We start from the raw sequence: 26,646 nt of genomic DNA, 5'->3' as shown, positions 1-26,646 counted from the left end.
ATACCATGTGATTTCTTAGCAAAGTTTTCCTGCTGATTGCAAAGGGCACCAAAGCAGACTTTGCTGGTGATTTGCAAAATGAGATGAACTGCCAGTTTGGTTGATGGTTGGTTAGTATGTGAATTTGTATCTGAAAATGCTGCAGGCTATTTGAAGCTGTGAGAGTCAGTTCTCAGACTTCATTAAAACAGGCTTTCCCTGAAAGTATTTTTGCAAAAGAGGCAGTTTCATCACAAAACAGCATAGAATCAAGTGACATTTACACACTACCGTGACTCTTGGCACAACTTCTCACAGCAGATCTGAGGGATTTGCATGTATCCTAACATGCAAAACACTCTTATAAAGCTACAATAGCTCCTGACACCGAACAGAGATGTGTGTCAGATGCAAATTCTGTTATGCTAAAACACCATTTAGCCATAACAGCAATCAGGGAGATTAGCAGAACCTAATAGAGAAGGAATAAAGTGGAGGATGCAGCTGCTTGGAGCTCCTGACAGGCTGCAGGAAAACAGCATCTATTTGCATACTATCTATCATCTCTCATCCACTGATGGATTAATTCTGAGGCACAGAGTCCCTGCAATTCACCTACCAGTCACTATAATGAGTCACTGCTGCAGGGAATTAAACAAGGCCCCCCTGTACTCTGTCAAATCTTTCTGTAGACAGGGAAAGAGAAGAGGAGCTTTTCATCTCTTCAGACTATTCCAAAGTTCTGGTCAGTTCTGAAGAAATGTCATAGCTCTCTGCTTATTCCATAAGAAAACAAGACCAACTTGCAGACCAAAGTAAATGCTCAAAAATGTTGATGTTTTCCTTTGTCCTCCCCCATTCTGTTTCATACTCTCTCTCACAATGAGGGCATTGGTGAAAGCAGACAGGTGTCCCTTGAGGTCTGAGGGCCTGCTTGAATATCCTGAACACAAAAAGAATGGAGTTGGAGGACCTGAGTGGCCCTGTGATCTGGAAGAAGATCTCAAATGGTTATTTCTAGGTCACTGTGAGAAAACTGAGGTATCTTGTTACTGACCACCTTGAAGTGGACACGTTCTGATTATTGTTTGAGATCCTGCAGGTCCTAAAGCAAACTATGGGTCACACCTCTGCTTCTGGTGAACAAATATCTCCATCACAGGAAAAATCCCCACTGCCTGAACCAAGGGCCCCAGGCCACCATTTGACAAACATTTATGGAGGCTGGAACTATAGAATCTCTTGTGTCAAAACAGACACTTTTTTATGGTCTCCACACCTATTGATAATTGACAATGTTGGGGGGGGGTCATGCCTACAAAAAACTGTATCATATCTGATCTGTGAACTGAGATTTTCATTTCCAGACCTTGCAACCCAGTCCATTTCACCAGAATTGTATTTTCTAGATGGTCCCATGAGTCCCTCCATGCTCATCTACATACACTCATAGAATGGTTTGGGTTGGAAGGGACCTCAGAGATCATCTAGTTCCAACCCACCTGCCATGGGCAGGGACACCTCCCACTAGATCAGGCTGCTCAAAGCCTCATCCTGCCTGGTCTTGATCACTTCCAGAGTTGGAGCATCCACAACTTCTCTGGGCAGCCTGTGCTAGTGCCTCACCATCCCCATTATAAAGAATTTCTTCCTAATACCTCATCTAACCCCACCCTCTTTCACTCTAAAGCCATTGCCCTTTGTCCTGATACTACGTGAACTTGTAAAAAGACCCTCTCCAGCCTCCTTGTAGGCCCCCTTTAGGTACTGAAAGTGGTGGCACTTGGTGGCACAGTTATCTTACATCTCTCTGTACTTCATTTACTGTGAAGTGGCTGGTAGTACACAAGCCCTCTGCCATGGGGAAGGCCTGAAGTGAGGCATTATGGTCCCAGGTCCTCCAAAGGCTGGGAAAGAAGCACGGCAAAGACAATATGGAAGCATTTATTATGAAAGCACCTCTTAGACATAGCAAAGATGGTGTTTCAAGGCAACACGCTGAGAAGGCCTGAGGAAATCATAACAGCAAAACATGCTGAAGCTGGATGATTCAACCAGTTGATCCTGATGTAATTTTTTAGCCTGGATTGCTTTTAGCTGCATTTGAAGGAAGGGTGAGTAATGCCTCAGAACAATAATGCCTAAGGCCTCTTTGATATAAATGCATGAAAATGGAGGCAGAATAACAGGAAGCTCTCTTATAAATTTTACTGTCTACTTAGAAGATAAGATAAGCATTCTTGACCTTCCTACAGGTGCATTGTGGCACAGCAATACCCTATGAGGGATTGGGCCCTCTTCTTCATGAGCAGTAAGCATATTGCTATCATTTAACAATTACTGCCCTTCAGTCAGAAACCAGACTTGTTCCCAGCAAAGAGAAACAAAATCAGCACCAGTTTTACCGGAAAGACTGAAGTGAATGTGATGGCTTGCTATGTCTGAACTGATCGCTTATCGCAGAATGCATTCCATGAGAATTTTGCTGTCAAATTCCATTTTGAAGAAGCTACAAATGCTTTCAATTTCCAAAGACTTTGGAAGGTCTAGAAAAAGCATGTTTTGATGAGAGCCAACAAATAACTCTTGAAGGCAATAAACCGAAACAGCAATGTGAAACAGTCCTGTGAAAAGAGCTAAAGGATGGGCTTGGCTGCTTAAGATACTCTGTCTTCTAAATTTGGACTGACATCCCAGCCCAGGGAAGAATGATTCAAAAGAAGTAAAACTCAACCTATAAGAAAAGAAGCGAATTTTCAGGGTGAAGAGTCACTTAATGTTGTGGCAAGATGAGACAGTGGCAAGTAATGGGTGAAGAAACATTCTGAATATGGGGCAGGACTTGGAATAGCTTCCCTGTGTCCGTATGCAGCGTGGGAAAAGGCTGTGGACTGCTCTGACATGGTTTCCTGCATATATAATGGATACTGACTGGTAGAAAGACAGAATGCTCAAGAAACAGGGCAGCAGGTACAAGCAACAGGTTTTTGCATATTTTCTTTTTTTTTTTTTTGGTAAGTTATCTCCATTTTCATAAAAGGTTGAATTTTATATGGATTGGAGTAGTTAATAAAATAATGTTCATTATTATTTTATTTTACCCATCAATCGTAACTTTCCAAATGAGGATAGTTACTCTCAGTTTACTCTTGGGGAAGCAGAAATGTAGAAAACTCACATCTCCAAGGTCTACAAAAAACTGAAGTCTCCAAGGCATGATAGAGAAATCAACTCTCTCAGACTTCAGTCAGGTGACCATTTGTCATGGAAATGTCACTTTCTAACATGATGAACAGCTCTTAATAGGCGCTGTCTCACAGTCTGTATTCTGGTATCATTCCTCTCTGAAGAGAAGATTCACATCTGTGAGAACTTTTTGACCCTTCGAAACAACCTCACACAAAGTGATAGAGGGTTGGGATTTTTTGTCTGAGAGTGAGAGCGAGTCACTTTTCCCTGGAACTGTTCCCTTTACATGCTGTTGCTGATGCTGCTGATGCTGTTGTGAATGAGACCCCGGTTCACCATCCCACTGGGCTTTCAAGACTGTGTGAATAATTTTCTGTATTAAATAATTAAGTGTAATAGCTAATACAGCGCTTCCCACACTGTTGCATTGTGCAGTCATATAATTATTTTGGATCATTTATAATGACATTAAAACCCCCAAGTGCCAGACTGAAAATTCATCTGTCATAATGTTGCAGCAATATGCAAATTCTCTGGGTACATTTGCTGTGAAGGAAAAGGTCCTCTATCATTGAAGCTCTTATACAGCTCCTCTAAGTCTTTTCTGCCTACTGAATTCTCCATTGATCCTCCAGAAACCCTGGCTTATCAGGGTTAGATATTTCACACATTTTCTATAGTAATTAGAGGATCTATTTGTGTGCAGAGAATTGCTGGCCTTGTCCTCCAAGAAAGAGAAGATCCTGCATTTAAACCACAGAGGTAACATGGGAAGCAGCAGATCAAACAGCCCTTTCTGTACCTCACCAACTGTTTCTGGTTCCACATGAAATGACAAGATTTTTTTCATGAAGAGGGAAGTTTGTTCTTCATACTCATTTCATTCTTGGGGGCACCGACAAAGAAACCAAATGAGATCCACTCTGCTCATGCCTTTCTGCCAGATACATTTTCCACAACAAAATGGGAGAGAGACTAGTATACTTCATACCGGATGCCAACCAGTGCTGACAAGGAAGACTTTGATGCTTCCTGACCCAGATTCAAGTAGAGGTATGAGCTAGGATTTACGGTGGAAGTTTCATTTCTCATCATCCGCCTTGTTTCTTGTGTTACATTCATCTACCAAGTGTTTTTCACACTGTATGACTTGCTTAGGTGGAGTCACGCCTATGCCATCTCAGAATATAAGCATATGCACAATAGAAAAACTTTAGTCTGGCACTACTTTCTTCTCCTTCAAAGTGTTTGGAATGACCAGATTTCCCCTCCCACACACACTCAGGAGCTGGTGAGGAGCTCAGTGAAATCTAGAAGCCATCAAAGAGGATTCCCAGTGCTTTCACATGATAGAGAAGGCAGTTATCTGCTTGGTAACTTCTCATTTGTGGCAACTGTTGCTAAATCAACCCCATCCCTGGGCATTCTATTGCAAATTTTATTTTTCTGTATTAACTAAAAGATTGGTTGTTAGAGGCTCTACCTGATGGGCCAACACTCTGAAACACCAGGATTTGGTTTCCCTTCCTTTAAATGTCACTGCCTTGCAACCTGTTGGCAGCACAGATTCCTGAGTAGTTTCTATTTAATGCCTGGAATAACAAAACCAGCTGCTTTGACCCTTGGCTAGTGGGGTGTCCTTCCGTGTTCTGTGAGAAAGCCTCAAAGCTGAGCTGCTGTGAGAGTGTTGTGGCACAGACTGTGTTACAAGAGGCTCAGTTGCTTTCTTAGCCTCTATTTTCCTTCCTTTTCCTGGGCACATGGGCAGATAGAAATTGTCAGGCAAGCAGCATCCAGGAGCAAGTCTCCCTGATGACTGCGGCAACCCATCTGTGCCAAACCCACTGGTGGGTCATCCTGAATGACCTGGTCATCCATGTCCAAAATAATTATTCCAAGTATTTCTTCACACCAAAGTCACCTAAATGTGCTGCTCTGACATACAGTACTTCTAGTATTTAATTTTTCAGAAAGGGTTTGAAAAGAGGCTCATTCTTCCTCCCAGACATGTGGACATGAAAGACAATATTGTAAAGTCTCCACATGATATGTATGCTATTCAAAATGCATGAAACTCTTCACAGACAGGTAATCATAGTAAAGAGAAAGCAGAGGAGTGACTAATGAAGGGTTAAGATTTTTTCCCCCTTTTCTTAGCTTATTTCCAAAATATTTCAGCAATTTCTTGAGAGCCTTAGACTGACTGCACACATGCAATGCAGTGTCTGGTTGGGCACTACAAAGATCTCAGGGATTTCTGGTCCTCTGGCTGCTGCTGGGCTTCTTGGAGCAGCTGAGATTAATTCCAGCTGGGATACTGGTTGTATAGAAGATCCAGAGAAAAACAGAAGATATTCAGACTTCATCCAGAACAAAATTTGGGGTGAGAAAGGAAAGCCTTTCTGGGGTAACATGCTGATGCATTTTGCAAGGGAGTTGAGATTAACCCACAGAAGTAGAGAAACATATTGTGCTTAACTTTTATTGCAAATTATTCTGATGAGACAGTACACAGGGAGGCTTTGTGGCTGAGGTACTAATGTGTTTGAAGGCCTGGAGGCCTGGGATGTCTGCCAGGGAACTTCTATAAAATGTAGAAGCACAAGAAGATGTTCATTAGCTTAAAAGCTATGGGTTTTAATTCCGTTTTTAATTTTCTAAAAATCCTTTCTCATGTTTACTTTCAGCCCTGTTTCTGTTTTTCTTTTCCTTGCATCACTTTTTGTCCAATCATTTCGTCCTCCATTTTATTAATACTTTCCTCTTTCAAGGTCTTCAATTTGTTTTTTTTCTTTCTGCCTTTGAGGATATTCTGTCCATTCCCACTCTCCATTATCTTTGTATGGCTTTTCCTCCTCCACAGGTTTGGTTTTTCTCTGTTTTCCTCCCATACCTGTTCCTTCCCGTTTAGTTCTCTCACTTTCTTCAGTTCACACACTCTCTTACCTGACCCATTACTACTTCTCTCCATGCTCACTATTTCTTACCCAAGTCAAGCAGAGCTCAATCTTCTTCATTGTTGAATGATGTTTATTATTACCCACCCACAGGTCTTGAAATACATCAGTTTTCTCACTGCTTCTTTTGCCTTTTAAAAGACTTTTTCCACCCCAAGCCAGTGGGATGGTTGGAGACAGTCCTTCCTATTGCAACTGGGTAGATGACTCAGTCATCAAATACTGCACATTTAGATGCAGCCCCTCCAAAACAAAAAAGGTAATACCAAACCTGAGGAGAGGAAACAATTAGGTGACCACCAGACTAAAGAACCTGCCAAAACCAGCAAAGAAAATCTGCAAAGTAAGAGCCATTTGACAACCAACACAGCACTGTGTGGCCAAACTCCATGAGAGGGAGGCAGCTGCCTGCACCATGGGCTCACAAATACATTTACACAACTTAAACTATTAATTTATACTACCATACTTCAGCCCAGAGCATGTGATTTCTAACTAAATATGATTCCTATGTCTGTTGGACGCAGCTGAAGTGTTTTTTGGCACTGAGCAAAAGACCACTCAATCGTAACCAGCTTTCCTGACATTTATTATCACTGCAGAATGTCTTTACTTTGCTTTCTCTGCATAAACTGGAGGAATAAAACACTGAGATGAGTGATGCTAGAGCAGCATCCTATGCTATACTTGTATTTCTAAAGGTACTAGAATGAAGAAATACAAAACCCATTAGATTTCCAAAATTAACCAACATTGTTTCTGTGATGCAAGGAGACAGCATGGATTTAAATTTCAGTTTGTGAAAATCCTGAAGCCTCTATCCTGACCAAGTAATAATAGATTATGATTTTGGTGAGAAGGAAGAATGCAAGTGGTATGAAGCAGTCAGTGTGACTTGAGGAGAGACTGCTCAAAGATCTGTTTATAGGCATAAATGTACAAGAAATGTAGTGGTAAAAAGAGAACAAAAACAGATGAGTCATTTTGCAGGTTTGAGAAGAGATATCTGTACATCAAATGCATGATAAATGCTGACTGAGAGGAGCTTAAAGAGGAATAAAGAAGGGCAAATGCAGCAGGGGAGAAAGAAACACTGGGGACACGTAGATCCATCAGTAAATGGAGACTAAGAAATAACCATGGGTGGCACTTATGACTTCCACTACTCAGAGGGTCATAGCTCTTCCTTGGATCACATGGGATTATATGCCTTGGGCTGAATGCGAAACTTGTTTTAAACAGTGCACTAAGTCTGAACTCTGCTACACAAAAATGACATTTAAGAATGGCAAGAATTCACAGTAAAGTAGCAGTGATAAATGAGGGAGTGAGCTAACTATCTGAGGCAGGACAGATGGCGTTGTTACAGGCTGCTTTACAAGTAACATCCATAAACACCCAGGGAAGAAAGGTGCTGACAGTGTCTGCTAAATGGAATAGACTTGTGATCTGTAGTCTTTCTGATAGTCATAATTCCATGGAGGAAATCCCCAAGATTCCCTTTCCACACACAGACACAGATTTGACAAAATATATGAACATGTGGTTTACTTTATGCATGGCAGTAGTTCCACAGACGTGTCTTCCCTGGTTTGAGATGACAGGAGAGCAGTAGAAAATTCATAGCTCTCGGATTAGTGGTCCTGCCCTAGCTAATAAGGGGACAGATGAAATATTTCCTGAAAGAAAAAGTATACGTGGTTCATCAGTAAAACAGCCCATTCCAGAGAGCTGGAAAGATCTGAAATTCCTAGAGGAATATCCATCCTCACATTAGCATGTACCTTGACAGATGGCGCAGCTTCATATGATTGGGAATTTTAAGTTGCTGTCTTTGACTTGAAAAGATAAACCCCAGGCAGGTTTTGTAGAGCAGCTGGCCCTTCATGGACTGGTACTTGTGGGGATTTCTTCTTTAAGAAGCCAGGACAGTGGTAGCTGTGAGCACTCCAGGCAGCACAGCACCTCATTCCCTTTAGTAGTTTTCTCGGGAAAAAGCACGAAGCAGCAGATTTCTCCGTGCAGGAATTGGAAAATAGCTCACCAGACTGGCTGGAGAATATATAAAATTAGAAAAACAAAGCAGCAAAAGGCCTTGGCTCAACAGCGTTACTTTTAGCTTGTCTGTCTCTTTGAAGTAACTAGTCTTGAATCAGTTTATGAGCGTGAGCCAAGACAAACACTGAGGTCCATTTGGGAGTTTTGCTTCAGAGCAGCATATTAATACTCTGTAAGGAGATGCAGGGCATGTAGTGGCTGTTTTCTTTATCAGCAGCCCTAATCATCCCAAATCTCTCTTGCTCACCCTCCTGACAACACTGCATCAGACATGGATGAGCTGTCTTACACAGTGCTTAATCCCACAAAAATATTGGGGTAACTGATCCTCACCACCAGAAAAAGTGTCACACAGAAACATGGGGGCTTTCAAGAAGCTGTCCTGGCATGCACTACCTATACCACAGCAGCAGCTGCTCCAGCACCCCTCTTCTCTATAGCCTCCCTGGAGACTAAGCAAACCAAAACACTGCTCACAGAGCATGGCCATTGAAAAGGACAGCTATAAAAGGGACTTGCTGACTAGAGCAACCGTTCTCAGCAGTAACAGTATGTTTAGTTAGAAAAGCCCTTGTCTTTCTATCCCTTCACATATTTTCTGTAAGTGTTAGGAGACAAGCCCTGACTTGGACTTGGCTCCTTGTTCCTACAGCTGGCCTTTCAATAAGTAAAGCCTTGCTCTTACCACAAGAACTAGTTGCAGGCCTGGATTATCCAAGCAGGCATGTATGTGATCCTGCTTATTATCTGTGCAACTGATTGTGTTTGCTTTTTTTTTTCACCTTTACTAGCAAGAGTAGCAAATAAGGACATCTCTCCTCACAGAAACAAGTGAAGAAATAAAAAATACAGCAAAAAAATCCATTCAGTCAGAGACAGCATGACATCTTTTCTGTTGCTATGCACGTAATACAGAGGTAGCACTGGAGTGCATTGTATTTAGTGGAACTTGGCAGCGGCAGGTTAACAGTTGGACTTGATGATCTTGAAGGTCATTTCCAACCCAAATAAATCCATGAGTCTACAATAGTGAAGGCCACACCATGGACTGCAGCAGGAACTCTGCATATTAGGCTTCCCCCAAAGCTGTTCTGCATGGGCACATCCCTGTGGTGACTGTGGTAAGAAGGTAGTGTGATAGCAGAGCTGAGTACCTCAGGGATCTGTCCTAGTTCCCTTTCCAGTTCTCCCTGGTAAAGGTATGAATAAACAGCAGCTTGTTCCACCTTGTGCCGATGGAGAAAACCTAATCCCCTGATGATGCTGCAGACCATTTGTTCCAAGGTGCCTTTAGGAAGTGACTGTGCAATGGAGAGCTCTGTGGCGGCTGCTTCAGAGCCACAAGTCAGATCCCGCTTTGCTTGCTGTGGTTGAAGGTTAGCTGCAGTACCCACTGCGGGAATAAGCACCAAAAAAAATGCAGAAAACAGACTGAATGTTGCCAGCTTCAATTCTGTGCTCAGTTCTGTTCTGCCACATTCTCCTGGGGCTTGTCACTAGAACACAACACCTTCAGCTAACCAAGTTTCTTGCTTTCTTGCTGTCAGTCACAAATCTCACAGCTCTTTTATTTTAGGGTACTCTTCAGATAGAAAAGAGTGATGTTTGGGCACATATTCAAAATGAGACAAAGCAGCTTAAACAAAGGCTGGTTCGTGTTTTATTGCTCAGGAAATGACAGACAAATCTGTCTCCAGCAGAGATCTGATGAGTATTTAATCTTGCCATTTCTCATCTGGGAAACACTAATATCACTGAGCATCTCACTTCTTTGTTGAGGGGACTTGGTTGGTTAGAGGGGAGAGGGTGATGGCTGTGCTTTACAGGTGTTCACCCAGGTGGCAATGAAAATCCTTTTGGACTTTTCCAGCTGCTGTTCCTAGGCACAGCCTCCATCTGCAAATGTAGTTTGTTTTTTGTACCTTGAGTGATAGGAGAACACAAGGTCTGGCCAAGCAGAAAATTGAGGTAGCTACTTTCTACATGCTGGGAGACTCCTACTTCAGAACATATTCCTAGACAACTCCAGCTTCAATCCCAGTGTGCAACCTGAAGAAAAGCAGATTGTGTGCCCCAGTGTTGGTGCACATCAGTCCAAGTGGTCATCTGGGAGAGGGGGTTGCCTTCTTTGGAGAGCAGGTTGAGCCAATATGGAGCAGGGAATGAAGGCTGCAGGCCAAACCCTTGTACTGGACAGACAATGGCAAGTTGAACAAGGAATTTGGAGTTTCCAAACCTGAGTCACTGAACTGGTACTCAACATAATCCAGTGTGAATATACTGCTGGAGGCAAGTCTTTTTGCTGCACTAGTTGTTTTCACAAGTTCATTCCTATTTTTCTTTCCTGGAAATCCTTTGGTTCCATTTTTAAAATTTTGCTGATTTTCATTAAGGTATTTAATTAAAACAGTGGTATAAGAGTTAGCACTAACTCTGGCATACAGGCCAGACCAGGACTTGAAACATTTGTTTCTTTTCACTGGCTATTCCTTCAGGATGGGAGGGACTCAACCGAAGGTTGGTTTCTGGGTCATAGCTGAGAAGACTTCATGAAGACTCTGCTATTCTGACCACAAGGAAAGCTTCTTTTAAATTCTCACTTTTACTATATTACAGTAGGTTAAGGATTTAGTTTGGAAATTACAGAATAATGGAAAATTGGGCTGAGAAGGACCTTGTCAGATGTTCTATTCCATTTGCCTCTCTCAAGGCAGATCACACATTCCTAAACTGTTTTGAATGAAAGGTTCCTCCCTAACTTCATTTTAAAACCTCAAATTATGGAGATTCCACAATCTCTTTAGGAAATCTCTTACACAGTTTTGCCATCCAGAAGATACTTGTTTACCCTCAGTTGATTTTTTTAATACTTTGCTGTGCAGCAAAACTTGGAAAGGAGATTGAACACAGGAAGGTGAGACACAAGAAGTTGAAAAGACCTCCAATATCACCAATGCTGACTCCTTAGTGTTAGAGGCAATCATGTCAGGTAAAGCCTTCCTTGTATATGTACAAAGCTCAATGTTTGACCTGCTTGAACTTATCCCCTAAATGTTTAAACCCAAATTCTCCTGAGAATCTCATCTTTCTGAAAGTTAAGAATCTCCTCTAAAGCAGAACCATGAAATCAGAAGAACATTACAAAGCCTGTGAGATACACTTCTGGGTATATGGTGTGCAGATAAAATTTTCATAAAGTGCCAGGGAATTTCTTGCTAATAGACATGGTGAAATCTCAAGAGTGAAAGGTAGAACTCTCCTGAAAATTACAATCCCTGCTGAAACAGATAATGATCCTTCTTAAATTTCCCAAGACAGTGTTTGAGATCTCACAAAGCAAAATCAGTCTTCAATAGGACTGCACAAGATGCTCCTAACTTTCAAGAGAACTACATCTGAGACAGGATAGTGGTATTGGGCTCAGACAAACAAATAAAATTTTGACTATTCCAAGAAGAAGTCTTAGAAAGTGTGGAAGAAAGAGAAAGAGGTTGGGTGGAAGCAAAGTCAACATGGAGTTAAAAAGAAAAAATAAGACCAAATTCAGTAGAAATGGAGAGTAAAGTTTCTGAGCTGAGGATGAGGAAGATGTTAGATTAGATCTGGGAGGAGCTAACTTCAGTGATCCCCTAAATGTTTAACATGAAGGGCAAGCACAACCGCCAGACATAAATGTTCTCATCTTTACCAATGTCATAAATGATGTTTCAGGCACCATTTACCACCCACTCAATGTATCAAGGTATCCCTCAAGACACAGGTCCATGTGTCAAAGAATCATTGAACATATGAAATGGCATGAGGGAGCTGTACTTAGGTATCTGGATTCGCCTCCTTGTGACACATGACCGAGTTTAAACCCCAAAAAAGAAAGTCTTGGGTAATTATGTGAGGTCAGCATCTTTGTCCTTGTCCTGCAGCAGCTGTGAGAACTTAGTTGGAAGAGATTGTAGCTTATAATCATACCCTATGGTACAGCTATACTAGCATAATATCACGGCCCAATGCACAGGACAATACTTTCAGACAGGACCTGCTGGGGTACTGAATATTATCAATGAAGTCTTGAATTCAAAACTAAAGCAATCCAAACCATCATTGAGATGTAGCTCTCCCTGAAGAAACATTTTTTTCCAAAACTCAAAACTCAAAATGAGTCATGCTTGATTAACTTCACTTGGGTCAGAAGACTAATCATGAGATGCTATTTATAAATTATTTAAGGAAAGTCAGAGAGAGAGCATTAGAATAACATTCAGAATGGAAAACATATTATAGCCTTAACACAGCATCACTACTATAACTTAATGAAAACAGAGAATGAGGAACCTTCTCTATCGGCAGGTGTTGCCTTTTTTTATTTTTATTTTTTTTTGTTACGTGTGTCTACTCTCCAGTGAAAAAGTTATTAAATATAAGTGAGACTCCAATCCAGAGAGCAACTGTCCAGCTCAGTTATTGGTGGGGTAATAGATCAGAAAGTTTCACCTCCTCCTTCTCCTCAGAGCTGCCCCGCACACATGCACACACACACAGAGGCCAGGAAAACCTACGCCTATGGCACCTACCTTGGGTTTGAAGGCGATTAATTTCAGGACCATCTCAACAGTGAAGAGGCCAGTGAAGAGCATGTTGAGGATGTTCATGGCTTCCTTGAACATGCAGCTCTGACCGTAGTGCTGAAAAATAGCATCCCAGCAGCAGCGTGAGGATCAGACATACCAGCTGGGTAGGAACACACAGGACCCCTCCTGATCTCCCTTCATGCCAAAGTTCTCTAAAGAAGAGCCTAGCACATCAAATATTTTCAACTAAGAATCCCCATCTCCCTCATACACAAGCATTTCCATGCCTCTAGCCATTTTTGCCACCTGGCTCTGGATCTCCTCTTTTTAAAAAAAATCTTTTTGAGTGGTGGCTACCAAAATCACACTTATCATTCTCATTGAGAGTTCACTATAAATTTGTATACTGGTACAAGACAATCTCGAATTATGTTGTTACCTCAACCTTCCCTAACATTTAGATCACTTTTTTGTTTGATTGTGATTGCACAGCAAACAGGGGCTTCACTGAGTTGTTCATAATGATACCAAGTCATTCCCCAAGTAATTACACTTGATTCAGGATTCTGCAAAGTACATCAGCAGCTCAAATCATATCTTTCCAATATGCATTATCTTGCATTTGTCAACTCTGAATTAAATTTGCAATCATGCTGCCCATTCACTTAACTTTATTATGATCTTATGAAGTTACTCTCTATCTTCTATTGATTAATTCAAGTAGTATCTTCTGCAAATGTTGCCACGTCATTCTTCATATCCTTATTTCCAGATCATTATACTTGAGACTGGTTGCACTGCCTTATTCTAAGGTCATCTTCTAGTTCATGTTACAAGACCCCATTTGTAGTTGCTTAACTTTAATAAACTTTAACCAGCTGGGATGGATTTTCATATTCTGTGTTGGCTCAAGGTAATCTAGTCAAAGAAGTTTTAGTTAAAACAATTCAACTGCAGCTGAAAGCAAGGCCGGGGAAAATATAATACTGAGGCATTTTCAGAATTTCTTGTATCATTTTTCTTGAAAGACTCCAGTACTTGCAGGACTCTGTTTAGAAACCTGGAATTTTACTGGCATGTGTCTTTTGTTTGCTGCCTGTTATGATGTTTGAGTCAAATTTGGCCATAGTATGAACCTTTGAGAAACTGTACTTCTCTCAAGATGGATATAGAATTCCTAGAATCTCCAGGGATGGTGTCCTGCCTGTGGGCTCACAAACATCTCTCAGCTTCTGGCTCTACCTGCCCTGGGCCTGCACCACTGTCACAGAAACTGAGCATTGTTTCACAATTTCAGAGTGAACAGGGCAGGAGAGACTGCAGCTGAGAGCAGAGCACTTTCTTGTGCTCTTGTTGCCTCACTCCTTTTTTTGGACCTTAGGCAAAAGAACAGAGAAGAACTTTTCAATGGGGTGGAAAAGAGCCAGACCAGATGAAGAAAAAGTGGGGAAATCTGGTGAGATTGGGCAGGAGACAGTGAGAGGAAAGTGAAAAGTGAAAATTGCCTGTGAATATAGATTTAGACTGTTAGTGAGAGGCAGGAAACAGGCTGGTTTTGAGGGGAGACTGGGAGTGGGCAGACTGGGATTGATCCAATGGAAAACGTAGTCAAAAGGAAAGTTGGTGTAGGAATGCATGGGAGTTGAACTCACAGAAAAGGACAATTAGTGAAGCAAAAAAAAGTGCAGCAGAGAATGAAACAGAAGGGGGAGAGAGAGCAGAAAGATGATTCATGGCAGGGGTAACTCAACAGTGAGCCTGTGAAGGAAGAGGAAGAGAAGGACTGGTTGAAGAGTGGTGATCTGGACTGTCTGGGCCAAAGACCAAGGAAGAGAGTTCATAGCCTGACTGGGTGAGGAGGAAGGATGGGTTTTAGGGAGGAGAGTGACACACAGACCAGCTCTTAAGCAGAAGGACCGTAGAAGAGACCAGGTCTCGAGTGGCCAAGCAAACTGAGAGTGTAGAGACAGGCTTAGAAGGTGTAGTCTGAGACTTACTGAAAATGAAAGGGATGTGAGGGAGGCCTTGGGCAGACACAGACTGGAAGGAACAAGTCAGCAAAGTACAGACTTGGGGAAATGCACAATACAGTTTGTGTGTATGAGGGTCCATTTCCTGACTGAAAGGAATCTAAGACTTCTTTTTTGTAAGCTGGCTACTTAGTAAAGGGTTTGACTCCTTCCTCTACTGCTGTTCCACCTACATATGTCACTATTTGCTATTCTTGTAGATCCAGCTGCAAATGTTTCTTTGGTGGATTCACACTCAATGTTCGGAAAACCTTCTCACAGTAAGGAAAATGAATACAAGCATAGCAGGTAGTAAGGCAGTCTAGCATCAGTAGCGAAGCAAGTTAGGCAAGCATCTATCAAGAAAGGCTTCAAGTGGAGCTGAATCTGCCTTTAAGTGGTGGAATAGACAATATGGCCTCTTGAGGTTCTTTCTAGACAGTTTCTATGGTCCTTAACTGAGAATAAAGGAGATACTAGGCCCTTCCTACCCTCTCTCTCCCGTTTCCTTGATTTCCTTGTTTGCCAAAATATTTGCTCTCTACTTTTTAACACAGAAAAGACCCAAATTTAAAATTCAGAGCTTGGGTGAGTGGCAGTTCTGGGCTTGTTGCTGCATTTCGTAGAAGACAAGTCAGAACTGAGAAGTTACTTATTATTACAGTGGCCACTGAAATGCTCTGTGATGTAACTGTTGGTGGTTTGTTTTCTTTTCATTTGTTTGTTTTTAAAGAGGTAAAACAGAGTTGTTGGAAGTGTCAGGTATTAGCAGCAGGGAGGATGAGAGGTAGATCCCTCATTTTAATGAAACATCATCAGAAGCGAACAGGGTAAAATGGTTTTTTGTCATGTCCTTGTCCCTCTCTCTCAACACATGGCGTGAAGGTTAAAGCAGGTCTCAGCCTCGGCCATTTTTATATTTTCCCCCCAAAAGTCTACTAATTGATCACCTTAAGGTTTTCTGCTTGTTTACTTACTTGCATGGCCAGGCAGATGGTGTTCAGCAGGATCAGAACGAACATCAGGTATTCAAAATAGGTGGAGTTGACCACATACCAAACTTTGTACTGGTACTGGTTTTTAGGGATGTATCTCCGCAGGGGCCGGGCTTTCAGGGCATATTCTACACACTGGCGCTGTGAAAGAGGCAGGGTCAATTTGAAACTGCAAACCAAAATATCAGGGTGGTGAACTACCTCCAAATATAATAAAAATACAATAAGTTTCGAGTTTTTTACTGAAATGAAAATGCTTGGTACAAGAATTTCTTTTAGGTCATAATTGAATGTGCATGTTCTACCTGTCAAAGAGTTCCATATGCAATTACTTTGGCCATCTACTTTGGCCAGACAATGGTGTCGTTCTCATCTAATCTCAGTGAAACAAATGGTACAACAAATATTTTAAAGTAGTTGCTGTCCCTTGAGCAAATCCTACAGAAAGATTTTTTTCTACCTGACTCCTGAAGGACGTCAGCAAAGCCAACTTATTGTTTTATTTTGTTGGCGAGCTTCACATGTTCCTGTCTGTATGTATTTATCTATTAAACACTTATTCTCAATGCATATTCTAACTTCAGTGACAGCAAGGTGTTGTAAATTACCTGGTTTTTGTCCAGTTCACAGTTCTTGTACTCTTGTTCTCCTTGTTCCTGAAATGTGACGATGACGAAACCAACGAAGATGTTCATCATGAAGAAAGCAATGATGATGATGTAGATAATAAAGAAGATGGAGATCTCAACCCTGTGATTATAGATGGGTCCCACATCTTCCATGTGGGAATCAATGGACCTATACAGCAACCTGAAAGCAAACAGAGCCAAATGCAGAGAAAATCTGCAACTGCCTTGAGGCCTTATAAGTGATGTCATAAAGTTTAACTTCGTGATTTTCTTCTGCCTGTATCAATTCACTCACAGATGTGCAGACTTGCACTGATCTGTGTGCAAACACTTGCAAAAGAGAAGACATGGCTCTTATTAACTTTACACATTTGAATCTCTTCAGAGGTGAAATGTTTTCATAGCTGAACAATTACAATTTAGAACAAAATTATGCCCTTCAGCTAACAAAAGACAGGAGAGTCTGTGTTGAAAGGAGCTAAGCTTCTTGAGAAAAGGGGATTTCAGGAATTAACATTTGTTAACACTGCTCGTCATCACCTGGTGACACAGGTCAGGGTCAGCCCCCTGATGCACTTGCATGCTCGTGTCACGGGTGACTCTGTGGGAGTCCTCAGCTCCTGTGGCACAGACAGCACAGCCTGTAAGACATCCCATGCCTGCCAATACTACAGACATAGCACTGCTGTGTTTCACATTGCCCTGCTGACTCCATCGGGAAATCTGCAACATTAGTAAGTGCCTGACAGGCATTTTATATCCATTTGTATACATAATAATTGTAACAAATACTGGTATCACTGCTACAACTGGCAATCACCTTTTAAGAGCTAGAGACAGTGCTTTGTGTTGTTTACAATCACAGGAACAGAAATTCCTGCAGGCCCTGAGGAATTCACCAAGTACATAATGACTACAATGACTGCTGCTATTATTTCTACATTTAATGCTTTAGACTTATTTTAACACTTAGAAAGGGAAAGTGTATGCTCTGCATTTGAATTTTCTCTTTTGAAATGAATGAGGACATTGCTAGTGTTGGACAGTGGTCCAAGAAGCACTCACTCTGGCCAGCCCTCAAAGGTTGAGACAGTGAAGAGGGCCATCATGGCAGTCAAGACGTTGTCGAAGTCAAACTTGCTGTTCTCCCAGCTCCGAGGCTGTATCATGGGCTGGCTGACCTCCCCATCCTTGTAGGTGATGTAGTACCCTCTGTGGGTGGAGAGCAGAGAGAGAACAGGGCAGAACTGCACCTCCAGCACGAGGCACTGAGGGTGGGTGGCCAGTGAAGGGGACTAACTGGAAAAGGTCAGACCCACCTGCATTCTGCTTCTGTCTGCTTGGAGCTATCAGTGCAGCTATACAGCTTGCCCTTGAAAAGAAAGAAAGAGGAATGAAGATTCCTTTCCTGACAGTGCAAGGGTTAGGGCAGATCATGTAGCAAGGCATCTACATTTACTACTTGGTTAACCAACTGTGAATATGTTTACATGCTCTTTTGCAGGTAGATTTGAGCAACTTGCATTGAGAGTTTCCTGCATCTGGGTGGTTCAGAGCACAGCCTTTCATCTGCTTGCACAGTACTTTTATGTGTATGTCCTGAGGTGCATGGTCACTGAGTGCTACAGAACACTTGTTGTCAGGAGGGTGGTGAAGGGCAAAGAAATACAAGCAGACATAAAGAAGTGAATGAATAACCTCCCATGATTATCTGGCATGCCTCTTCCTCTGCAAGGTGGGAGGTAGAGAGCCAGTGAGTACCAATCCTTCAGAACAGCCCCCTTTGCCTCCCTGGCACCATGTCATGCCACAAGCTGTTTAGGGAAGGAGAAGGTTACTGATGATTTCTTGTGATCACAGATGATGGGGAAGAGTTCTGCATATGCCTGGTTCAGTTTTGGAGAACTGCTGGTAGCAGAAGCCCAGGTAACACTGACAGTACTCTAAATATTTTGCCTTTCACACAGACGACTCCATTTCCCCTTCCTCAGGCTTCTTCATTCTATTTTTCTTCCCCCCTCCCTTAATACAGTTCAATATAATGGATGAATGAATGGGTCCAATGGTTTTACCTTGAACAGCTGAACTCCAATGCAGGCAAACATGAACTGCAGCAAAGTGGTGACAATCACAATGTTTCCGATGGTTCGGATGGCGACAAACACACACTGGACCACATGCTGTAAATGGAAGAAAGGAACAAAAGTAACTTGCAGGATTGTTCTGAACTGTTCTGGCTAAGGGAGAAGCCCAAGACTAAAAATACAAATAAAACCATATTTATTTAACTAATACCCATTAAGTAAAGTCTCAGGAAAGGGGACCAAGTTGTTACAGTCCTCGCTCTACTCTCAGAAGCATGGAGAAAGGGATAGGAAAACCAGAGCTCAGCTCTCTCAGACTTCCTGCTGCACCAGCTCACATAGTTGGGCACCCAACAGTCCACAGGAAGGAGGTTACATAATACAGCAAGGTTATGTTTAGGGTTGTAAGCCCATCTGTAACCCTAGAAAATGACATAATTTAAGCTCAGTGGTGATGGGGGAAACCCAGCTGGAAAGCAGCTCGTCAGAAAAGGACCTGATGATCCTGGTGGATGCAAAGCTGATCATGAGCCCTCACTGCAAAGATGACAAATGGTATCCTGGACTTCATTAGGCAAAGAACTTCTAGCAAGTTGAAGGAGGTGATTCCTCCCCTTTACTCAGCACTGGTGAGACTACACCTGTTGTACAGGGTCCAGTTCTGGGCTCCTCAGTGCAACAGAGCCATTGACATACTGGAGAAAGACCAGTAAAGGCCCACAAAGATGACTAAGGGATTGGAACATCTCTCCTGGGAGAAATGGCTGAGAGAGCTGGGACTGTTCAGCTTAGAGAAGGCTCAGGGGAATCTGGTCAGTGTACACAAACACCTGAAGGGAGGATGCCTAGAAGGCAGAGCCAGGCTCTTTTCAGTGGTGCCCACTGAAAGGACAATGGGCACAAACTGAAACAGGGAAGGTTTATCTGAACACTGAGAAACACTTTTACTGAGGGGGACTGAGCATCGGAACAGTTTGCCCAGAGAGGTTGTGGTGTCTCTCTCCTTGGAGATAACTCAAAAGCCATCTAGGCACGGTCCTGGGCAATCTGCTCTCAGTGGCCCTGCTTGAGAAGTGTTTTTGGACAAGACAACCTCCAGAGATCCCTTCCAACCTCAACCATACTGTGATTCTGCTACTTGAACCATTGCAAAAGTCCTTGTAGCTTGAAATAACCCAATTATGTAGTTTATAGAATGCACTGGAACTCTTCTAACCTTAAGTCCTTTGGCTCTGTTGATGGCCCTCAGTGGTCTAAGGACTCGCAGAACACGCAGGATCTTCACCACATTAATGGCACTGGACCTGGAAGAAAGTATTGGAAGATTTGAGCGATACACCAATGGGGGGGGGGGTGTTTGCTGTGAGAGCAGATCTTTGAAATCCTGTATAGCCTTAGGCTGCTTAGGATATTGAGTCAACTCTTTGCTATGGCACTTCAGGGGTAAGGAAACCAATTTCTGATGTTATCTTGCTTCTTGTTCTGGGCAGACTCAGCAATATGTATTCTCCTCATTTTCACCATCTCTGCTGTATTAATGAAGGGGAAACGGAACATGGGCAGGATGTATTTTTAAGCAGGGCAAAATGACTCTCTAGATATCTATGACATAGAAATTGTGCCAAGATGTAGTCATTACAAGGCATTTTCAGATAAGGCTCGAAGAAGCACTCTACTAAAGTTTTCACAGAAGAGTGAAAAGCCCAGGAGACTCCAGCATTAAAGGTATACCCTCCATTTGGAGTTTGATCCTGCAATGTGTTTGGCCTCTGATCCCACACATCAGTTAAGTGTGTACACAAATTTAAGGATGTGGAAACTCCCACTGAATTGATTAGGATGACCTATGTGCTTAATTTTAAGTACTGAACACAACTATCTACTGCAGCAGAGCTCTCTGCACCTTCCAAGACTAAAACTCTGACTGATAATCTTCTTCTTGCTGTATGACATCAAGTCCTCCTACTGATTTAGGGAACAGTTTTTATTTTAAAATAGTAAGAGTCTAGTTAGGTCTGCAAGAAAGAAACAGCAGGTCAAAACGAGCACTGTGCCATTAAGACCTTGACTGAAGGCCCAATGGACCTTACAAATTCTTCTGCCTGACTTAGCACTGGAACATAACATATGTGAGCTGCTAACCTATGATGGTAAAAAGCTTGTTTCTCATCAGATGTGAAACTAATTAGCAAACTCCCTATCTGACACACCGAGTTCCACATAGTCAAATAAATCTGTAAACTTATTAAGCAAATTAACAGATGAACAAAAGAAAATATAGTGACAGAACAGCCACCACCACTTTGAAGATTATCACAAAACTCTCCAAGTGCTTGATGGTCTTCCACTGACCAAGACTCACAACATCTCTGGAAACAGCAAAACAGTATCACCCCATTTTCCAAAGAGGTTATGAGAGGTCTAAGAGGGAACAGTAAGTCATTGAACTGTCCTGAACCAATACAGTGAATCAGAGATCTTGGAACAAAGCTAAATGCCATGATTTCCAATACACCAAGTTTTTTGTTTTCATTTGCTCTTTCTGGAAGATCCTCACCTCCTGGTCACCAGTGTAGCCTTTCCCAATTATTACCTCCCCTTTTAAGGATGCATTTTAATGCTCTTGAGTCATCTGAGAAAAATACCTTATGAATACCTCAACAGGCTCATGAGAAAAATCTTACCCAGATAAGACAATGAGGCTGATCTATCCCTCCCAGCCCAACCCTACGACCCCCACAAAAATAGCCAGTTGGAAATAGCTCACTCACTGGATCCCAAAGGAGATGAGAGAAACGCTGACCACCAGCAGGTCTAAGATGTTGAAATAGTTTCTGCAGAAGGAGCCCTTATGGAGGAAAGCCCCGTAGGCAGTCATCTGCAGGAAGGCACACGGAGACACAAACACACTTTGCCATTAGCATCTGTTCAGAAACCAAACCCACCTGGTTGTGCTCAGAGTAGATAACTGGGGGGGGAGGGGAGGGGCAGTATTTCTAACATAGCAGACAATTTACCCCCAGGCCCCAAAGGAGAAGTTGAGTCCCCATTGAAAGAAAAGAGAGTGAAGAAGACAGTAAGATAACTATGAAAGACCCAGCCAGAGAAAGTTCAGCAATGAAAATATGCACTTTGAGTGCACTGAATACATAACATTTAGAATCAGCAAAGCAGCAGAATGACTGTTTTCAAAAACTACTCTTTGCAATCATATGCTTTTTCCTTTGATGACAGAGGACACTTGTGAGTATGATGCTTGTATTATATAAAGGCCTCTTTAGCTAAATTGAATAAAAAATATAAAATAAAATGGGCTCTTTTTTGTAATGTTTTTTAGTGCTTAGACCAGCTGCAGTGGACAGCTGATCTCTCTTCCCTCCATGAAGGAAAACCAGAATCCCTCAGGGATTTGATGCTTTAGAGCTGAACTAAAGGAGGGATCACTGCTCTCTTTAGTTTGCTCCTTCTGTTCAGCTCAGTCCCATATCCCTTTTCCTGTCCACCTTCATCCACTTTTATTCTAAACGCTGTAGCATTTTCCCCTGAGTTTTCCTCACAAAGCCCAGGGCAATATTCCTTCAGAGTGGTTTCTTTGTGGAGGTAATAATTATGAACATCACCCAGCAGAGGAAGAGAAAATTTTTACATATTTCGCAAGGGACATTCTGCCCCATCCAGGTATGAAGGGATATTGAATACTTGCTGGATTTGAGGAGGATATCACAGCTCCAGAACTGGATTAAGTGACAGTGTAAACAGAAAACTTTAGATTGAGCTCTGTTACAGAAAGTGACTAAATGAGTCTGGCACAGTCGAAGAGGGTGAGGGCATGGGGGTATTTGTTCACCTACCTTAGACTCGGTGAGTGATCTAATGTAGCTGCTTTGAAGAAACCCCATCCCCACAACTGCTAATGTCCCTCCATTACTTCAGTTAGGAACACAGGTGTCTAAGTCTGATCCTCTGAATCTCACCTAAATTAGGTGACTAAAGTAACCCGCAGCAGACACCATGAGACTGTTCCTCAGTGATGAGCTCTAGCCAGACTCCCGGCTGAGAAACGTGAACTAGAAATTCAAACTGGAGTTTTCTGGCTCCCACTAGTAGCTCAGGATGGAATACTGGCTGGTGGTTTCCAGCCATGACCACCCGTGACAACTTTATTCAGAGGAGGGTGGAAGGGCACATGGTATTGCAGATTATTTTTTTCACCAAACATCCATGACATCAGGGAACTGACTATCAATCAGACAGAACTTAGAAGGGGAGGAAGTATAAACTCTGGTCTTGGCTTAGAATTTATACTTATAAACACATTCAACTGGGGAAGGGAGGAGGGTTCTTGCCATAACAAAGGTGGTAAAGATGCCCTTTACTGATTAGATTTTGTATGGCAATCTTGAAAGAAAGACACCATTGAAATCAGGAGGGGAAGTTCTGCTGAGTTTAAGTTCTTTATAAACTGTGGTTCTCTCAAGCCTGTTGAGAGATTTTGTTATTTCAGAAGAAACTCTCAGAGTGTATAATCTATATTTGCCTCCCATCTGGGGCATTAAACAACTACAACCTTTTAGGATGCCAGGTAAAAAAAACTTGACAGTCACCTTGCTAAGATTCACCAGACTCCACCATGGCAGCATGAGGCTTGCAGCTGTCATCAGCAACATGAGGGCAGATGAAGTTTGTTTCTCTACAGCCTTGAACATCCCATGGCCATTTATTCTTTTGTTTCTTACCATTTACACTAACTTTGCTGCTGTGCAAAACATTGTGCCCAATGCAAGGCAGCAGAGAAACACGCACTGAGAAATCAAGCAATTTATGACTTAAACTTATAGGCCTTGTGTTCCTCTCCCACTTGAACTCAGAGAATATCCAGTGGCGTTGTCATAAATCCACTGAAGTTAACAGGAGGACAGTGGGAAGGCTCAGGTACTATGAAGTACATCTCCCTGATGGAAACAGAGCAATAGGGCAGTGGGTTGGGTTAGGTTCTGCTTCCACTGAAGTGCTTAGGTTCTGCTTCCACTGTTACCATTTCCTTCAGTGTGAGCAGAACTAGTAATTCCAAGTTCAAATAGGTGCCTTGAATTACAGTTTTATTTTTAAATGTTGCTGTTGAGGTATTTTCCTTTTTTTGACAGGCCTTTTTGGTCAGCCGTGTGATGAGTGCATGTTCAGGTTTATTGTGTAAACACAGATGCAAACTGCACACAGGCATAATATGTACATTTCTTCGGAGGACATTACAGCTTTGGCAATTTGAAGTTATATCAGAAAGCACGTTTCTCTACAAAAATACGCAGGGGCCACCCTGCTTGCCAGCCTTCAGTATAGATACTGTTATTAAGGTCTTGAGCTGCAAAATTTCAGCAACTCTAAGGCACTGCCTGCCAGCACTTAGAACTAGCTTGCTGAGAAAAAAAACCAGCTGCCAAGTGAACGTAGCATTTAGAAAGCCAGAACTTTGCTCAATTACTGTTATTTAAATTATTAGCCTACCAATTTGGGAAAATTAGAGTTAAGAACAAGGCAGCCTATTTTTATTTTCTTCCAAGCTAAACCATTCTCCTGCACATTCCCCTTGGTACATAGCATGTTCCTGGGAAATGGGAAGCCAGGTTTCAATGCAGCAGTTTGCATTTGCAGCTACTGTCCTTGGTGTTTCAGTGTTTTGTACTCTCAGTTATCTCTCTACACCTAAAAAAATGAGCTTTTGCACTGTGCTCCCTGTCTCCTACTTGGCTGTGCACCCTGTAACCTTACAGAAGTCATCAGCAGCCCCCTGGCCCAGCCTCATGACTTGTGCAGAACAGAGACCTTTTCTTTATGTGTAGTGTGTGTAAGAGGAGGTGTATGTATTCAGAGTTTCTTGCAGAGCAGACAAATCCTGTTTTGCAAAGACTGGCCAGGGTAGAGAGAGAAATTTATGAGGGGATGGCCTTTTTTTTTGGTACTTTCTGACTTTCCCCAACATTGCATCCTTTCATTGAGATTCTTCTACAAAGCATTGTTTTGCTATAGGCCCTAAATTATGAGTTTGAATATTAAAATTTCACAGAAGACCTTTTAAGCAACTACCAAAATGTTAAAGTCAAAACAAAAAACAACCCTTTGTGTAGAGATAATAATGGGGTTAAAAAAAATAATAAAAAAAGAGCAAAAGAAAGAGTGAAAGAGAACAAAATAAAGAGAGAAAGAGAGAAAGAAAGGGAGAAAGAAAGGAAGAAAGAAAGAAAAGAAAGAAAGAAAGAAAAAAGAAAAAAGAAAGAAGGAAAGAAAGAAAGAAGGAAAGAAAGAAAAAGAAGGAAAGAAAGAAAGAAAGAGAAAAGGAAAGAGAGAAGGAAAGAAAGAAAAGCAACGAAAGGAGGAAAGAAGAAAACAAGTGTATTGCTCAGATTGGTTACCTTAAGAATAATTTCTAATGTAAAGATACTAGTGAAGACATAGTCTGCATTGCCTAGGATCTGAAAAATAAGCACAATTGGGTTAGTGGTACTGAGCATGACCCAGGAACAAACAGGCGTGTGTGTTAGCAACAGATAGTCGCAGAAAACTAGTAAGCTTGTGAACAAGCAATGGTAGAGAAGATGGGCACTTTACCTTTAGAGCAATTTCAATGGTGAAAATGACAGTAAAAACTATATCAAAATAATAGAGAATCTGTAAAAACAAAAGGGAATAGGAGCGGGGAGGGTAGATCGGTGACTAATCACTTGAATGGGAAATCACAGTTCAAAATCAAATACATATGTCTTTGCACAAGGGAATGAGGACGACTCTATAGGGAATGGTTTTGTAACGATGTCCTGTTGAATGCAGTGAAGGTCCTGGCACAGAGGACAAGAAGCACATTACACATTACATTAAATCTTTTCTGAGTTACAATCCCACGAAGGCTATTGAGGCAAAATAACTTTTTGGTCGCTGTAGGATTTTTTTTTTTTTTTTAAATCTAATAAACGACGTTGAAGGGTTTTCCCAAATAGGCTCCCAAGCTGGGAATACAAAGAATGCTTGGCCTCTCAGTGGAAAACATGAGATTTCTTTGTATTAACTTTCATGCAGGCTTGTCCTGTGCTCTCTCTCAAAGGAAGAAAAGCAAACTACAAATTCATACTCAAGCTATTTTTTTCTCTATCCTGAATTTCCCTGGATTAGGATGAATCACAAAGACTCTGCCAATTGAACAGAATCCCAGCCACTTCATTGCAACCATAATTTGGTCATGTGCTAAAGGTGCCCAGCTTAGATCTCACATCTTTCCCTTGGCATCCTGAATAACAAGCAAGCTGAAACACTCTTCATTCCCAGAAACCTAGACCTGGTGATGGAGATACCCATGGCACGTATAGCAGACCACAAAGAGTGGCCCTAGAGTGTCACAGAAGGCAACAGCAAGTTTGGAAGTGTAAAGGGGCTTTCAAAGCAGCAGCATCAGGGACAGAAATGTCTTTCACTGCCAATCAATTGACAACCCACAGCAGCAAATGGGTACTTTCTTATTGACTAATGGGACCAGAATTGAACTGTCTTAGTTTCCAATATATTTCAATATTCCAAGCCACTTCAGTGCTATCTACACTACAGATGCTGAATATCAAAGCTTTGTGTGCTCATGGTTAGTGCTCTTTTACCACAATCAAGTTCTAAACTGGAAGGCCAATATATGGAAGCTGTAGAAAACTTATAATTTGTGAAATGTAAACCTTTACTGCTAACACACTAATAAACATAAAACAGGAAACTGCCCTCTCCCATCCCACAGGTGTTTATTGTATTTCAGAGCCTGCAACCTCACTCAGATTTTACAGCATGGTATGCCACGGGCAGTGGGGCAGCTACTGCAAACTACAGGGTTATTTCACATTGCACTATTTAAGCATAATCCAAATCTGGACTGATTTGCAGACACTAGATGTCAAATGGGGGGATGTATCACTGCTACTGTGTAACTTAAAATTCTTTAGGTCACTGTGTAATTTTTAATCCCAAATTCTTCTCAAGGCCATCATGGGCTCTATAAATTTTTGCAACTTAGAGAATTAAAAAAGGGCCACTTCAAGGGGGATAGATCTTAACTGCATCCTATATTAAATTACATACATTATAACTGGTAATATCCTATTGCATTGCTGCTTTGTAGGTCCTGACATTTGGTTATTATAACAATGGAATAAT

General features: G+C 41.8%; 1 protein-coding gene across 15 annotated transcripts in view; it reads right to left on the bottom strand.

Moving 5' to 3' along the window:
* CACNA1C (calcium voltage-gated channel subunit alpha1 C) overlaps nt 1-26,646 on the bottom strand; it is a 433,748-nt gene that overhangs the window by 63,333 nt on the left and 343,769 nt on the right. For all 15 annotated transcript variants that reach the window (XM_027680722.1, XM_027680736.1, XM_027680724.1 and 12 more), the window contains 9 exons: nt 24,873-24,932; nt 21,237-21,343; nt 19,682-19,769; nt 18,454-18,561; nt 17,701-17,753; nt 17,447-17,593; nt 16,361-16,562; nt 15,735-15,893; nt 12,752-12,862 (listed from right to left, as the gene is read on the bottom strand). In XM_027680722.1, coding sequence (XP_027536523.1) covers nt 12,752-12,862; nt 15,735-15,893; nt 16,361-16,562; nt 17,447-17,593; nt 17,701-17,753; nt 18,454-18,561; nt 19,682-19,769; nt 21,237-21,343; nt 24,873-24,932 — 1,035 coding nt within the window. The remainder of the gene's footprint in view (nt 1-12,751; nt 12,863-15,734; nt 15,894-16,360; nt 16,563-17,446; nt 17,594-17,700; nt 17,754-18,453; nt 18,562-19,681; nt 19,770-21,236; nt 21,344-24,872; nt 24,933-26,646) is intronic.

The sequence above is a fragment of the Neopelma chrysocephalum genome, unplaced genomic scaffold (genome assembly GCF_003984885.1).
Source record: "Neopelma chrysocephalum unplaced genomic scaffold, ASM398488v2 Primary Assembly neopelma1_59, whole genome shotgun sequence".
Lineage (NCBI taxonomy): Eukaryota > Metazoa > Chordata > Aves > Passeriformes > Pipridae > Neopelma > Neopelma chrysocephalum.
Note: the sequence above shows the minus strand (reverse complement) of the source record. Positions and strands in the feature narration are given on the sequence as shown.